The sequence below is a fragment of the Pelobates fuscus genome, chromosome 10 (assembly GCF_036172605.1).
Source record: "Pelobates fuscus isolate aPelFus1 chromosome 10, aPelFus1.pri, whole genome shotgun sequence".
In the NCBI taxonomy this organism is placed as follows: Eukaryota; Metazoa; Chordata; class Amphibia; order Anura; family Pelobatidae; genus Pelobates; species Pelobates fuscus.
Window position 1 is genome coordinate 66,215,795 of NC_086326.1, and position 16,919 is coordinate 66,232,713.

At 41.3% G+C, this 16,919-nt stretch overlaps 1 protein-coding gene across 1 annotated transcript in view; it reads left to right on the plus strand.

The window, feature by feature from the left end:
- The window catches only part of FAS (Fas cell surface death receptor), a 70,002-nt gene that overhangs the window by 21,501 nt on the left and 31,582 nt on the right, over positions 1 to 16,919 (plus strand). The window contains exon 2 of the mRNA XM_063433831.1: positions 15,934 to 16,066. Coding sequence (XP_063289901.1) covers positions 15,934 to 16,066 — 133 coding nt within the window. The remainder of the gene's footprint in view (positions 1 to 15,933; positions 16,067 to 16,919) is intronic.

Below are 16,919 nucleotides of genomic sequence, written 5' to 3' on the forward strand. Positions count from 1 at the left end.
TTGTGGATTTCGGATCAAAGTGTTTCCACCTGATGTGCCTATTTGACACTTCGTTCCTGTAAGTGTGATATTAATAAAATGTATATTTTTTACTGAGATACTCTGCACTATTATTATTTTCTATTCTTCCTATGCATGCTACTGAGGTTCCAAGGTCCTGAAGTCGCTACATTGATTCTAGTGATATGCCTACAATCAAATTGGGTTTGTGAGTGCAAATCATTCTTATCCATTAACCCATAACTTTTGAAAACAATATTGCCCTATGTCTATTCTCATTGTTGTATTGTAGATTGCCGTTTTGGTATTTTTTGTATTTGCTATGAGGACATGAGAGGAGTCCTTTCATCTACAATACTTTCTAATTAAGGGTAATTTTTGTGTGTTCTCCCTCACTTATTACCCACTGTGTGTGTTTTGATCTGCACACAGGTGTATTTGCATTTATCTGTTGTATATTCTTTCTGTTTTTTACACTCATAGCTAGACATATCCATCTCCCTCCCAGCACAGGTAGCATGGCTGAGTTCTTGTAGAGCTTTCCTGCTCGGTGTGAACGGACAATGTCAAGTGGCAACCTTCGACTTCAGAATGCTGGAATTGCAGTAAAGAGGCTAGCTCGAGGATAAAGAGATAGAGAGATACCAGTTATTAATTAAGTTGTACTCCAAAATGTTTTCAGAAGAAAAGAAAAATGCCTCATCATTTAATTGCCTCCATAAAATGAATTGCCAGGGTCCTGGAACGGACTTTCCCTTTTCTTAGTAGAGGTCATTTACATGCAGAATACTCCTTGACACATCTAGTTGATCTTGGAACAAAAACACAATTGTTTTTTTCCAGAAATAATTTTTTGTGTTGAAGAAAATGTATCTACTAGAACTACACTACAAAATAGAAGGGAATCTCCGCTGACTAATTTAGAGATTACATTTCTGTTTTGTTAAACGAAGCATAGTTAGATCTGCAGTGCATTAATCCTATTTTGGAAATTACATTTTTTTAAGGGACTTTTTATAGTCCGTTATAAAATGTTTTGCTTATTCTAGATAGTAAATAGCATTTTGGTGTAAACTTTCACAGTTCTAAAAAGCAACCCCCCTCCCCTCATCCCACACTAACCTGGCAGGATGTAATATGTCAGTCTGTAAATGTTTATATTCTTAGTATTTGGGGCCTATTCATTCCCCAAAATGCCAAAAGATTAATTACAAATACTTATCAATAAAACTAAAGTACTCGTGATATCCAGATTTTATTTTCTACTGAATATTTTAATTTATTTTTGTCTTTGTATGCTAAATTTCCTGACTTCCCTTTGAAGGACTGGGAGACAAGGTTATGTGGTATATTTATTATTTTATACCCATTCATATTTTAGCAAAAGGATGACTTGATTAAAAAAATAAAAAATAAATCTGAGATTCTGTAAATTTTTATAATGTTAAAATTATTAGAATGTACGTACTGTCTACACATCTCAACCTGAATGGATGTGACCAGCTTACAGTACTGACCTTAGCCGTCCTAATGTCATGATTTGGGAACCTAACACGCTAACAGGTCACAGAAAGTAAAGGGTGCAATACCGGTCCTTAGAATGGCCGGGTTAAGCACACTAAGAATAGCCAGGAGACAAGCCAAGTAAAGGGAGCCAGAAAACAGGACAACGAGAAACAAGCCGAGGTCAAAGGAATGGAGAATACAGGAAAATCGGAATAACAAGCCAAATAATCGGTAACCAGAGAGAAAACTGCAATACAGGTATCACAAGACCACAACAGGGCACTGAGAGACAGGAAAGGTAAGTATATAAATCCTGTGCTTAATTCTGATTGGATAACTTCCAATCAGAATTAACAATCACACGTGGGAGATATTTACACCTCCCACTGTGATTATGGTACTGTGGCTTTAACGCCGGGTCACGTGACTGACTGACCCCGGCGTTCGCATAAATGCGCGGGCTCCCAGCGTGCAGCGTTATACATGCAGCCGCTGGGAGGCGAGGAGGAGGACGCATAAAGCTGTGAGGACGCCGCTCGTCGACAGGTAGGGGAAGGGGAGACCGCAGGCGGCAAAGGACTGAGGGTGAGTGCTGCAAGTGGATTGCAGCCTCCCCTCACAGCCGCCCGCAGAGCCCTAACACCTTAGCTCTACTTGTCAATCTCTTCCATCCACATTGGACAAAAGAAGGATTGATAATGTGGACGTGTTAATTCAGCATTATCCTTGCAGTTGATGAGGGGCGGTCCTTGGGTGCAATGGAGAGACCTAGTTTTTTCAAACCATTCCTAAATAATATTACATAAAAACCAGAGAGTGGCTCCCAGAGACTTTCGGTAACGTTACCACTACATTGATCTGTAGTGGGTCCTGTAATTTGTTTTCCTAAAAGGTCGATGGATTATAGAACGTATACACCTATAATTCACCCTTGTTCTGAAACACGCCAGCCTGTGTATAAATCTCCAATACCTGTTGCTGTTAGTATCCTTTACTTTCCAATATAAGTTAAATGGTGTCTAAAGTGAGAATTCCAGGTGAATTAAAAGTGAATTTCAAATTTAATTTAACGTAATAGTGAAACTGGAAACAATCACCTGTGCTTTCCAATCAGCTACTGTGGCCTCAATTGTGAAGTTCACTTTGAATTCTGACTTTATTGAGTAACCCTCATCATGATATAATTAAAGTTGGTATTTACAGAAGTGTCTTTATATATTCATTAGTTTTTGTATTCTCTCCTGCTATTCCCATGGGGTAAAAATCTTTTTTAAGATTTATTTTGCCGTAAACTACACATAAAAAAAAAAGCTATCATTTATTACAACATTCGAAAACGGATGTTAAAACAAATACAATGTCATTTTATTGCCACATGTATTTTATGACAATTTTAAGCAAAGTTCTATGTAATTATGATTTTAACAATATTACAATAAAAGAGAATGTTTATATCATTATTGTGAACCTGATTAAAAAGTTACATTTATTTTTGTAAAGTTTTAAGAAAACAAAAAAGGCAGAACCCTTTCCGTCCAGGTCTGTCTCGTTTTACGCAGAGCCAAAGGACAAAACCCTCCCGCCCGCGCCACCCCCACCCAACCCTTCCCCCGCCACCCCCACCCAACCCTTCCCCCGCCTTCTAAATACACACACATTCGCTGACAGATACGCATACACTAGCTAACAGAAACACACACTCGCTAACAGACACACACACACACTAACAGACACACACACACACACACACTAACAGACATACATACACACACACTAACAGACATACATACACACACACACTAACAGACATACATACACACACACACACACTAACAAACACACACACACACACACACACACACACACACTAACAGACACACACACACACACACACACACACTAACAGACACACACACACTAACAGACACACACACACACACACACACACACACACACACTAACAGACATACATACACACACACACTAACAGACATACATACACACACACACACACACACTAACAAACACACACACACACACACACACACTAACAGACACACACACACACACACACACACACACACACACACACACACACACACTAACAGACACACACACACACACACACTAACAGACACACACACACACACACACTAACAGACACACACACACTAACAGACACACACACACACACTCACATATTTAACACATATTTGTTTTTTAAATGTAACCCCCCCAGCCTCCTTACCTTTGGAAATGCTGGGGGGGTTCTCTTCCTCCCTGGTGGTCCAGTGGCTGCTGGGGGGGCAGCGTTGGCGGGCGGGCGGCTGGCGAAGGAGCACTTCCCCTGAGCTGTCTGCTCAGCTCCCTCGCGCGTCGCAGAGTGAGGCTGGGAGCCGGAATATGATGTCATATTCCGGCTCCCAGCCTCACTCTGCGACGCGCGAGGGAGCTGAGCAGACAGCTCAGAGGAAGTGCTCCCTCGCCAGCCGCCCACCAGCGCCGCCCGCCCAGCCCAGTAGCCCGCCGGCATGTCTGTTAGCCGCAAGGCTAACAAGACATTTGCCTTGGGCATTTGGGGGCGGATTTTTTTGCCGCCCCCTGGAAAATGCCGCCCAAGGCAAATGCCTTGTTTGCCTCGCGGCTAATACGCCCCTGACTGGCCTGCCTCCTTTATCTCCTCCAACTAGTGTCCAGATTTTCGGACTGCCGAAGTTGGGAGGTATGGCAAATTAAGTTACAAAAGGGTAATTTTGTGTGTAGAGCACAGTTCTTTGATAGCGATAAAATGTAATATTAACAAAATCATACATTTTACTTTAATTTTTTTTTTCAATTTAAATTTTATTGAAATATTGTTTTCTTTAAACATCTTTGTCAGAGTATGAGTAAGGTAAGTAAACATTTGTCATGCAACAACACATTTGACATTGCATGACTTATAGATATGTCATAGGAAACATGGCTTAGAGCATAGTATGTCCCAGAGGATAGTGTTCTGAGGGTCACAGTCTCTTGTGGGCACTCGGTCTGTTAGATATCCTGCAGATCTTTTTCACGTCCCATTCCTTGTCAGAATGCGAGTGCTCCTTTGTGTTCTCATGTGCTGTCGGCTGTATCTCCATGGGTTCTGTTGCTTCCTGGTGTTTAGCTAGCAGCCCAAGGGTTTGGAGAAGTGTCTGTGGGTCTTCAGTGGAGGAAAGGGTTAGAGTGTCTTTCCCCCGGGGTACCACCAATGAGCCCCCCGCATCCCAGCGGTATTTGATAGCATTATCTCGTAGTCGTTTGGCTACCTGTGTCAGTTTTTTCTTCTCCACAAGGACTTGGAAGGGTAGGTCGCAGTAGATCTCAACTGAGCGTCCCTCAAGCCTCACTGTGCCCATCTCTCTGGAGCGTTTCATTATCACGCTGCGTGTGGTTATGTCTCTGGTCACTGCGATGATATCCCTAGGTGCTGTTTCTGGGGCTGTCGCTGATTTCCGTATTCGGAAGGTTGCTTTTATGTGGGGGGTTTCTGGGTTATCTGTTGTGCCCATGGAGGCTATCAGCCTCTTCACAGTTGGGAGTAGAGCCTCGTCTCCTACCTCCTCAGGCACTCCTCTAAGACGTATGTTCCGTCGGCGGTGCCTGGATTCCAAGCTGAGCACCGTTTTCTGCAGCTGTTGGACCTGATTTGTGAGTCCTTCTAGCTGGCTTTTGGTATGGCTATTTTGCAGGTCTCTGGAGACTTCCCTCTCCTCCACCTCCTGTACTCTCCTGCGGATGTTGCCAATTTCGTTCTGGGTCTGCTGTATGTCAGCCTTCCAGATCCGCTGCATGGCCGCAAGGAGTCTTTTTATATCTCCCTTTGTTGAGGGAGAAGAGTCATCTTCTGTCATGCCTTAATTATGGTATCCTCTTACTTCCGGGTTCCACGGAGCTTAGCCACACCCCCTTATGACACGGTCTCCTTACTTAATGCGACCGCACCAGCTGATAGACGCTGGATTATTGAACTACGTTCCGTACTCACGAACCGGCTACAAACTTCGTTGTGAAAGCCATCTGTTACCGGACCGGACTGGAAGACTCTTCACGTTCCCTTCACCTCTCCTCATCCACGACTAAAGCTGAACTCTTCACATATCTCATTTGATATAACCGCCTCTGAGGAGAACTCGGGAACCTGTTTTCTAATTGCCGGAAGCTAAGTAAAACCTCTGTGATAAGAATTACATATCAAAAGCCTTTTTTGCCTGTTACCAACGTTTTACTATAAACCAACCCAGCTACAGCTATCTTCAACTTATCCACTATTCAAGTTAGCTGCACCTGCCTTGCTTCAGATAAATTCTATGGAACAACTATTGTAATTGCTTATCACCTAACTTGTTAACTCACTTGCTGACTCTAATTGATTCAGAACCTGCTAAATACAACCGTCTATTATTTAAAGCTACAGTGCCTGTAATTCTGGACTTAAGAAACCGTTTATTAATTAAAGCTACAGTGCCTGTAATTCTGGACTTAAGCAACCGTTTATTAGTTAAAGCTACAGTGCCTGTAATTCTGGACTTAAGCAATCGTTTATTATTTAAAGCTACAGTGCCTGTAATTCTGGACTTAAGAAACCGTTTATTATTTAAAGCTACAGTGCCTGTAATTCTGGACTCAAGTCACTATATCTTCTAATTGTTAAAATAAATATTCAAGCAATAAGAAATCTGCAGTTGTGTTCCTTCATAACAAATGTTTAAACGTGACATCTTCTGATTCTGAGGCTGACGTTGCTCCGCCCGGGTCCAGCGAGGCAGGGGATTCTCTCTCTGCCTGACGTCATAATCTGGCTCCCGGCATCAGCAGACAGCGCGCAAGGGAGCAGAGCAGACAGGTTAGAGCTCCCTCGCCGCCTCTCATTAGAACACTGCCGCCTGCCGCACTGAAGCCCCACTGGACCCCAGGGACAGATCCATGCCAGCTCTCCAGGTAGGGAGGCTGGGTGGATATTATTAATAATTTGTGTATGTGTGTATGTGTATTTGTCTGTGAGTGTGTGTCTGTGTTTGTCTGTGAGTGTGTGTCTGTGTATGTTTTTGTTTGTGAGGGTGTGTCTGTGTATGTGTTTGTCTGTGAGTGTGTGTCTGTGTCTGTGTTTGTCTGTGAGTGTGTGTGTCTGTGTTTGTCTGTGAGTGTGTGTATGTGTCTGTGTGTGAGTGTGTGTCTGTAAGTGTGTGTGTGTGTGTGTGTGTCTTTGAATGATTGTATGAATGTGTGTCTGTCAGTGTATGAGTGTGTTTTGTCAGTGTGAGTGTCTATCAGTGTGTGTTTGTGAGTGTCTGTCAAATCAGTGAGAGTATGTTTGTGATTGAGTGTGTGTCTGTCAATGAATGAGTGTGAGTCTGTGTCTGTCAGTGACGTCTGTGTGTTTGTCATTGACTGTGTGTGGCTGTTAGTGTGTTTACACCACTGAGTGTAGCGTGGCGGAGCGGAGCGCAGTACAGGAGCTTCTGTTTCCTGTACCTGGCCAGACTGACAGGAAGGGCTCACTGAGAGAGGACTTCCTGTCAGTCCAGCCAGGTACAGAAAACTGAAGCTCCTGTAGAGGATCTGCTCCACAATGCTACAAGACAGGTAGGAGGCACACCAGGAAGGGGAGTGTGACCGCTATGAGGGTGGGGGGTGCACCAAGGGACAGGGAGGGGAGAGAAACACCAAGGGACAGGGAAAAGAAGGGGGAGGGGAGAGGAACACTAAGGTACGGGGAAGAGGGAGGGGCTGGTTAGGAGGCACATAGGTGAAGATGTTAATTTTAGAGGGAGGGGGGCGCGGAAAAATGCATCTTCGCCTATGTACCCAAAAATCCTTGCACCGGCCCTGTCTAAAACTACACTATTTTACATTGCTGGGCTTAGGGGGACTGGGGCACTGCACCCAGACCACTTCAATGAGTGGTCTAGTTACCTATAAAGACCCTTTAAATTTTAGACTTAGTGGCCAGTTTATTTCAAATTTATTTTTATTTTTTTTATTTTTTATAATTCTTTGTTTTTGACGTGCATGAGAGGAACAGGCTTTCTCACTATGCCACAACAGCAAAAGTAAGACAAGTGATGACCGTAAGTTTAACAGCATAGGCATATGAAAGGACTGTGCAAATTTGTTTTTTTGTGTGTAAATCAAGAGTGGTACACGGTTAAAACAGTTATTAAATAAGAAAGATAACAGTAAGATCCTATAGTTAGTTCTAAATAGGTTGGTATCCCAGGTTTAAGATACCGTGATGAAGGTATAAGAGTTATCTCGTGATAATAGAGCAGAGTCAAAGCATCTATAGTTCTACGATCGGTGTGTGATTTGAGTTCTGCTGTCTCTTGTAGAGATCTTGCCACAGAGGGCTGCAATTGCTTGCTGTGGGTCTATGTATGGGTTGGGGGGTGTTGTGTGGGTATGGAAGTCAGGTAAAGGTGCGGTCCACAGTTCAATACAGTTCAATACATCACCCAGTAATAAAAGACCGTAGGCACATCCGCGTGTCACAGACGTGTATCCCGGCGGTATCAGAGCTTTATGCCCAGTGTGAGGGCAGCTCGACTAGACTAGGCTCACTGTCCGTCGGTACGTAGGTCTACACCTCTAGTGCCTTGGTCTGTCAGGGAGTGAGTCGGGCTTGGTGAGGGGAAGGGGGGTGGTCACCTGCACTTCAGTCTGGGGTGTGGGTGGAATCTCGTCCGTAGCAGTCCTCTGGCAGACCTAGAGTTGAAAGTAGCATCTCCGCTCCCTGTAGGTCTGTTACTGTGTATGTCGCATTGTTCCGCTGGACTTGCAGAGCCCTTGGTGTGCGCCATCTGTATGCTATGCCGCTCTTCCTTAAAAGCCCTGTGAATGGTTGGAGGGATCGCCGCCATTGTAGGGTGTCCCCGGATAGGTCAGCATAGAAGGTAAGGGCTGAATTCTCGAAAACATATGGTGTTTTTCCTTCGAGGGTCGCTTGGACCGCTGCCCTGTCAGCGCCCGTGCGGAATTTCACCACAACGTCTCCTGAGGCGGAGGCTGGGGCTCTCCGCGGTTTAGGGACCCGGAAAACCGCCTCAATGGTAGCATTCCTGGCCTGTTTCGGCGTTAGAAGCGCTCCGATGAACCTCCGCGTTAGATGCGGGAGTTCCTCCGCTGGGATATCATTTGGGACGCCCCTTATTTTCATGTTGTTGCGGCGTCTGAGGTCTTCAAGAGCTGCGAATCGTTGGTCAGTGGTCTCTTGGTGTTTTTAAGTGTCTGCACTTCTGTCCGGTGCTCCTTTATGACCTGTGCCTATTTGTCCAACAAGGCCTCCAGCACCCCAATGCGGCCAACCAGACCTGTCAAGTCCGTGCGTAGATGGGCCACGTCGGCCTGCAATACTCTCTGAAAGTCACCTAACATGGATCGCAATGTGTCTGTGGTAACTGGGTCGGGTGGCCCCTTTTTGGGGTTGGCTGCGTAATGGGGCAAAGATACTGCCAGTGCAGTCCTCCAGGCTCAGGTTGTCCGAGGAGTCTCTATATTCAGTGAGGTCAGCGGCCATTTGGGCCCATGTGCCCCTTGCGCCTGCCGGAATAAACTGGCCTGTTTTGGGTTTGTCCGGTCTCTGTATTTTAGTTTTTCTCCCCATATCCCCAGTGGGTCCGTAGGGTAGCCTTGCAGCAGTTTGTTGTTGTGGAAAAACGGGTTTTGAAGCAGTATGTACCGAGAGCCCATCTATGTGCGTCTGTCTCATTTGCTTGCTAGGCTCCGCCTCTTTATTTCAAAATTTGAATAATTTGGCTGGTAAATAAATACAGTAAGGTTTTCATGTGTTGACTGCCTGTTTCCAAAGTTTAGGCCAGTATAGCACAATTGATATCCAACTCGGGTATTTTGATCAGAATATTACGAGTTGGATCTCAGCTCGCTTCAGGTGACAATGAACTAAATTTGACAAGCAAATATAACACTGAAGACAAACTTGACTATTAGTACATTGTAGTATTGGTTAATCTCCATGTAACCATGTTTCATAATTACAATACATTGTACCTGAATACTGCCTATGTAACTCATGTTAACTTTTATTTCAAATTAAAATATATATATATATATATATATATATATATATATATATATATATATATATATATATAAAAAACAACAACTTTAAAACTAAAAATCCAAGTAATGAGAAAGGAAGTGACGGGCATCTTCTCTGTACCTGCTTGGCTATTTTAATGTAATCAGTCCTCTTTGAGTCTCATTAGTGAGATGTTGCATATACCTCTCTGGACACAGTGAAGAATAAGGTCCATGTTTGGATTAGGAAAAAATGAACAATGCTAAGGTAGTACCCCTTTAAAGGGGGTAGTTTCCAAGCAAACTGGTAAGGTGTAAAAGAGAACACTGATCTTGAATGAGCATTACCTAGGGCTTGGTTAAAGTCAATAGGAAAAATAATTGAATACAAAAATACTAGTAATTAATGATAGATAGAGGTAAAAGGAGAAAAGAGATGCTAGCCAATAGGAACACGATACCAAATCCCTACATCAACAGTGCTACATATAAACGTTATTCACTGTTATGTAGAAGGGATACAGTTGGGACCAGTGTTGCAATAAAGTAGCTTCTAAGCTCTGTAATAAGCTGTCTTAGGTGCATAGGTAAGTCGTAGTACTACCTGTTAATATTGGACAGGTTAATGCAATAATCTCCATGAAATTCAATTTAAGCAAGTATGAAAGTCTATCTATCAAAAAAACACAGAATAGTAGAGGGAACAGCATAAAAAATTAGGAAGAATACTATAGAAGCAGTAGTAGGAAGGGAGTATCATATAGATACAAAAGAAACAGTGGACAAAGCACTAATAATGTCTGATCACGATGATCTAATGAAATGCTGCTATATGTACAACTGTATTCTAAATAATGCCCTATATTCTGCTAATAAACACCTTCGTGGGTGTTCTACACTAAGAAGGCTGCCTAACTGCTGTTCCTCTATTGGTATTACTCTAAACTAAGACGACCTAAAGATTATAAAGTTATAGTAACCAAAAGTGAAAAGAAAAAGATTCCCATTAGTGCGTGGTGATGTGCACGGTGAAGTGCCAGGGTGAGGTGAATGGGAATCACGCTGAGACCCGACGCGCGTTTCGAAGGATGAGACTCCTTCGTCAGGGGCTGAAATTTGCCGCCCAAACCTCCCACGGTATTTGAATGTTGGTTGACCTATCACAGGTAAGGTCCTGATGTCATCAGCGTATCTGCTTAATGTGGGCGGAGCTAAATGTCCGTTTACATCAGATGACTGACGGGATTCTCTTCGGTGAGGGGACTGCCTCTTTGTTCTACTAGATATGCATGTATGTTTATAGTGTATCAAAATTCATTAAAAGAAGTAACATTATACAGCTGCTTAGGTTGTAAAGATCCCTAAGGTAACTGTTCTAAATGAATATGATTATTACCCCCAGCATATTATGAAGAGTAGTAGTACTGCATTAAAGTAGGGGGAGGGGATAAGAGTCGAGGGGCAAAGATGTATATGTAAAAGAAATAAGGGGACTTTTAATGTCCCCTAGATATAGTGTATTAAGTGAACCACTATAACTTAAAAAGTCCTATTAAGGACAAAGAAAATAATTAACTAGTCGTAAAGCTAACTAGGATATAATTGATGGACTAATTATATGTGTTCGAAATAATATATTATTGAGAGACTTCTAAATGAATGGAGAGTATGAAAAACCTTCGCTATGTCCCCTAGGGGACAAGGTTTTTTTTGGGCGGTAGATCCAATAGCATTCGCGTCTCCTTAGACGTTGATCCCAATTGCCTTTCCTTTGGTCAGGTTTAATTAGTTCAATACCTGAAAATTTGAGGACAGTAGCGTCTCCATTATGAACTGTTTTAACATGTCTGGAAACCGATGTTTCTATATTCCTTGCTGTTTTCCCTGAGTTTATATGTTCAAGAATTCGTTTTTTAAACGGCCTGAAGGTTTTGCCCACATACATGACGTGACATTGGCAAGTAATTAGGTAGATCACTCCTTTGGAGTTACAGTTAAAAAACGAAAGGGGTTTGAAATTTTCTGTGTTGATGCTGTTACTGAAATTTTTTGAATTGGTGCTTATGTATCTGCAGGCTTTACACCTACCACATCTGTAGGTACCTTTGATTTTGTCTGACAACCAATGTGTTGGTGGTTTATTAGGTTGAAAATGACTATGTACCAACATATCTTTTAGGCTACTACCCCTCCTAGCTGTTAAGGGTACATATGAGGGAAGAACATCTCTAAGATGTGTATCTTGTTTCAGTAGAGGCCAGAAGCGGGTCATAATGGCTCTGACCTGGTCCCAACCGGTATCAAAGGTGTCAATGCATATGAGTTGTTTCTGACCCTCTTCTTTTGATATTCTAGAGGGGACTGTATTTTCACTTAGTAAACTTGCCTGTTCGGTTATTAGAGCCCTATGATATGCCCTCTTCAGGCATTTATTGGGGTATCCTTTGGACCTAAACATTTGGCGTAGTTGTTTTGCTTGTAATTTGAAGTCTTCGATGTCCGAGCAGTTCCGTCTTAGACGCAGGTATTGGCCTGTGGGTATTCCCCTTTTCTGCTGGGTTGGATGATGGCTTCTCCAATTCAGAAGGTTATTTGTAGCTGTACTTTTTCTGAATAGATTGGTTTTGATGGTGCCTTGTAGTTTTGGAGATACAGTGAGGTCGAGGAAACTTAGTGAGGGGGTACCAATTTCTGCTGTGAATTTGAGATTCAAATCATTAAAATTCAGGCTGTGTGTAAATTGCCTGAATTGGTCCCCTGACCCAGTCCAGATAATTATAATATCATCGATATATCTTTTCCAAAGATAAATGTACTGGGTCAGGGGATTTTTTGGGGGGGATGTGAATACCACTTGTTCTTCCCACCATCCCAGGTGCAGGTTTGCATATGAGGATGCACAAGATGTCCCCATAGCAGTCCCCTGCACCTGGTGGTAGTACACCCCGTCAAATAGAAAAAAATTATGGGTTAAGACAAATCTTAAAAATTCAAATACCAAGTCACTGTGTTTGTCTAAAGATGTCCCTCTCTTCCTCAAGAAGTGCTCAGTGTGCTTGATTCCCAAACAATGTGGTATCGAGCTATATAGAGATTCAACATCTAAACTGCAGATGATGGAGTTATCTGGCAATTTAGTTTGGGTCAGGACTGATAACGTTTGCTTGGTGTCTCTTAGGTATGAGGGGAGCTTTGTCACCAGTGGTTTCAAGATGTAGTCCAGGTATATGCTGACATTTTGGGTCATGTTGTTGTTACCTGAGACAATCGGTTTGCCTGTCAAGACCCTCTGTTGTTTGTGGATCTTGGGCAGACTATAGAAAGTAGAGATGCGAGGGTTAGTGATGGCCATAAAATTAAATTCATCCATTGAAATTATTTTTTTGTGGGGTCTTGTTTCAAAGTTTTATAAGTCGTATGATCCATGAGAATTTGTTTGTTCATCTGTACATATTTCGGGGTGTCCATGATAACAATATTCCCATCTTTGTCTGAAGGTTTTATGGTTATTGTCTGATTCTCTTTTAATGCCTTCAAGGCTTTATATTCCAATGCTGTTAAATTCTAGTTTGGTTTATAGCTTGTTTCGCTTGGTGAGATTTTTTCTATCTCCTCACAAACCAACTCTACAAAAGTTTCTACATATTTTGAATCTCCTAGTTTTGGGCAGTAGTGACTTTTATTTTTAAGGTTGGTAAAAGGGTATTTTAATCCCTCCATATTATCGTTCTCTTCCAACAATTCTACTAGGATCTTAGTCATGTGGTAATCTTTGAGTTCCAAGCCCAGGTTTTTCGCTTTTTTCTATGCAGAATAAGTTTTCTAGCAAAAAGATGGATATCTTTAACCCAAGTGAATTTGTCAAAACGTGGTGTAGGAATGAAGGACAGACCTTTAGCTAGGAGGTCTAATTCTGATTGTGTAGGGTTATACTCAGATAAGTTGACAATTTGTCTGTCCTCTAGAAGCGATTATTTCTGTTGTATTGTTTTTTTGGGTCTCGGTCTCAGAAAAGGGCGGTTTTCCCCCTGTGGACGGTCTAAAAAAGTTACTCCTCTCTTTAGGATCCCTCTATTGATTTCACTAGAGGTGGAGGGGGTTGCTATTGCGTCAGTGTCGGAGCCGCTAGATTCATATTCTGATGTTGATACCTGATCGCTATCAACCCTTCTTTTTCTATTATTAAACCTTTGATAGATATTACCAGTTTTGAAGTCCTTATGGTCCCTTAAAATTTTTAAATGCTTCCTCTGTTTTATTATGCTTTGATATTTTTCTAAATTTGTTTGGAGTTTATTTGCATTGGGGCCAAAGGCTGGGTCTGTTTTATGTTGTTGAATTTTTTCTACTTCGCTGTCTATTTTTTTCTCAAGCTCTGCTAATTTCTTATTCTCGAATTTACATATAATTTGCATAAAGCGTATTGAACATTGCCCAGCTGCTTACCCTCTTTTACATCAAGGTCCAATAAAAGGCTTCTCATAGAGTAGCCTTTGATTGGACTCTTTTACTGACTCAGAATGTAGGAGCATACTCTGAACTGGCAGAGGGAGGGTTAGAGGAAGAGAATGGAGAAAGAGGGAGGGCGTCAATTTGAAAAATGACAAGCAGGAAGGAGGGAGGGGCGACGAGTTTTCCTGTGCAGGCTCTGTCGGCAGTTTGCAGTGCATGCTGATGACAGATTTTTTCATACACAGAATTGACATTAGGCTGCCTGGAACAGGGTTCTAGGCTACCTAAGTCACGTATGCCGGGGATGCAACCAGCCTCCAGGCACAAAATTAAAAAGGGCTCCTTATGTGCTGTTTTAAGCTAAAACACTGCACTTCTAGGCTCCTACCACCACGACCACTTCAAAAAGCAGAAGTGGCCATGGTGGTTTTAGTAATCCTTTAAGCGAGTGTATGTAAGCAAAAACATACTTAGACTATGTGCTGAGAATAGAAAAAAAAAGTGGCTTGCCCTAACTGTGGGTGACACAGGCACAGGGTAGCTCCTGAGATAAACTCAAACAACTTTAACCGATTAACCGATCAGATGACAGTTTGCTGCTGTCATTAATTAATTTATAATGAGTAAATGTGCAATCCACTGCAGAGCTTGGGTCATAGTATAAAAATGTAAAACGAGAGTTGAACATTTGGCTACTTCTTTATGTCCAAAAATATAGAATATTACAAGTGAAGATTTAAAATGGGTGGGTTCTAGACTTACCAAATTGAGTTTGACTCTGCTCCTGACCTTGCAGGTGTAGTACAGTCCATAGAAAAACATTTGTCAATAATTTAGTAGATAGATAGAGTTCGTTTAACCCCTTAGGGACACATGACATGTGTGACATGTCATGATTCCTTTTTATTCCAGAAGTTTGGTCATTAAGGGGTTAACCTCATGTAGTGAAACTCTGACGGAACGAAACATCATGCAACGCTAATTATCATAGGTGTGCAGTACTTATGGTATAGGAAACGTCGGTTTAGTCGCTATACACAGAGTTGTAAAAAGAAAAACAAAAATCATTTTGTCAAGCTGTGACTATAGCCGAGTTGGATAATTTTTCCAAATTAGCACTTTTTGTCCAGATTTTGAAGCTTGGTTTTCAATTTATTAGGGAATAACCCCTTGACTGAGGTACAGTAATGTGACTCTCAAATGGAATCTTATAATGCCATCTAGTGGACAAAACACTAACACACAAAATAATATAAGACAATCATGAAAGACCATGCACAGGAATTGGAGATGTCCCCTGTAATAGATATATATGTGATGAGGAGCAGAAAAACACTGGAGGTGGATACATTACTCTTCTGTACTTATAATTAGGACCATTTTTAATGAAACCTTTCAGTGCAGTGCACAGTAAATGCAGTCAGTCCAGTCCTATCTCAATCTGTGAGCATAAGCATCAGACTACCCTAACTACTACATTACAACTTATGGTAGTTCTAATGGTGCAATGGAAATACATTCCCTATATTTAGGACTCTCCTTTTCTGCTAGTGTCATGATTGATTATGTAAACTCCTCACTAAATCAATATCCATCCAAAACATTTTTTACACTCTGTGATTTTGTGAGAAACTCATATTTTAGCAGACATTTTTTACGTGATAAAATTCTTTTTTTAAAAGGGTATATTAAAATATATACATATATATATATATATATATATATATATATATATATATATATATATATATATATATATATATATATATATAAATTCTCTCTTTAATATACCATGTGCAAAGCTTGTGTAATCCCCCCCACCCCAAAATAAATAAATAAAAAATGATATATTACATACGTTTCATATAACACAATAAACTATCTTTTTTAATAATCAAGTATTTGCATTTTTAGGTTGTTGAATGTAGTCTTGGAACAGGCCTGCAAAACATCAGAATAAATACTTTATCTCGAAATAAAAGAGAACAGGATTGTGGTCCTGGAAAATACTCTATAGAAGAGCGCTGCTGCGTGAACTGTGATGCTGGTAAGTTGTGACTATATGTATTTTTGTATGTTTTCATAGTTTGCTAAATACTTTCTAAATTATCTGTTAGCATCTATAAATAATACACATCAATAATAGTAGCTACTTACAAAGAACAGCAATGGGCACACAATGCCACTACAATACTCCAATCTTTTCATGGTCGACCTAGAAACTAGATCCCTATATACATTAATCCACAAACCATATTATTATTATTACCATTACTTAGAAAACATCAGAATATGGACAGAAGGAGAAGAAAGCCTTAGTCTTCCATAAATTATTTCATTTATCCCACCCATCAATAAACCTCAAAATGAACCTCAAAACACAATGTGATCTTCCTGGACTTCACCAAAACTGTCAACCAATGGCATTCTTCATTCATCTGTGTACAGTATATCCACAGACAGGTACAGCTTCCTCTACAATGCCAGTTTCCATCCCAATCACACAAATCAAGGTATTTTCTACAACCAGGCTATCAGATATCACTGCATTTACTCTGACACTGGAGACAGACGAACACTGTCATCAAAACAAAGACTTCTCCAATACAAAGATAAGCAAAACAAAACAAGAACCCTGCTGGTAATTACCTGCAACCCAACTCTAGAAGTATATAAAATTATTGAAGGCCTACAGCCGTTAATCTCAGAGGACCCAGGAATCAAATATTTTCTCATTTCCCTATTCTACAATTCAAAAAGCCACCTAACCAGAGACGAAGATTGGTCCTCAGCAAACTGACCCCAAAAACAGGAGCTCACATAGACTGGCACTTTATGATGCAACAAATCCGTCTGTAAACTGTGCCACCATATATGTGGCAATAACACAGAAAGATACA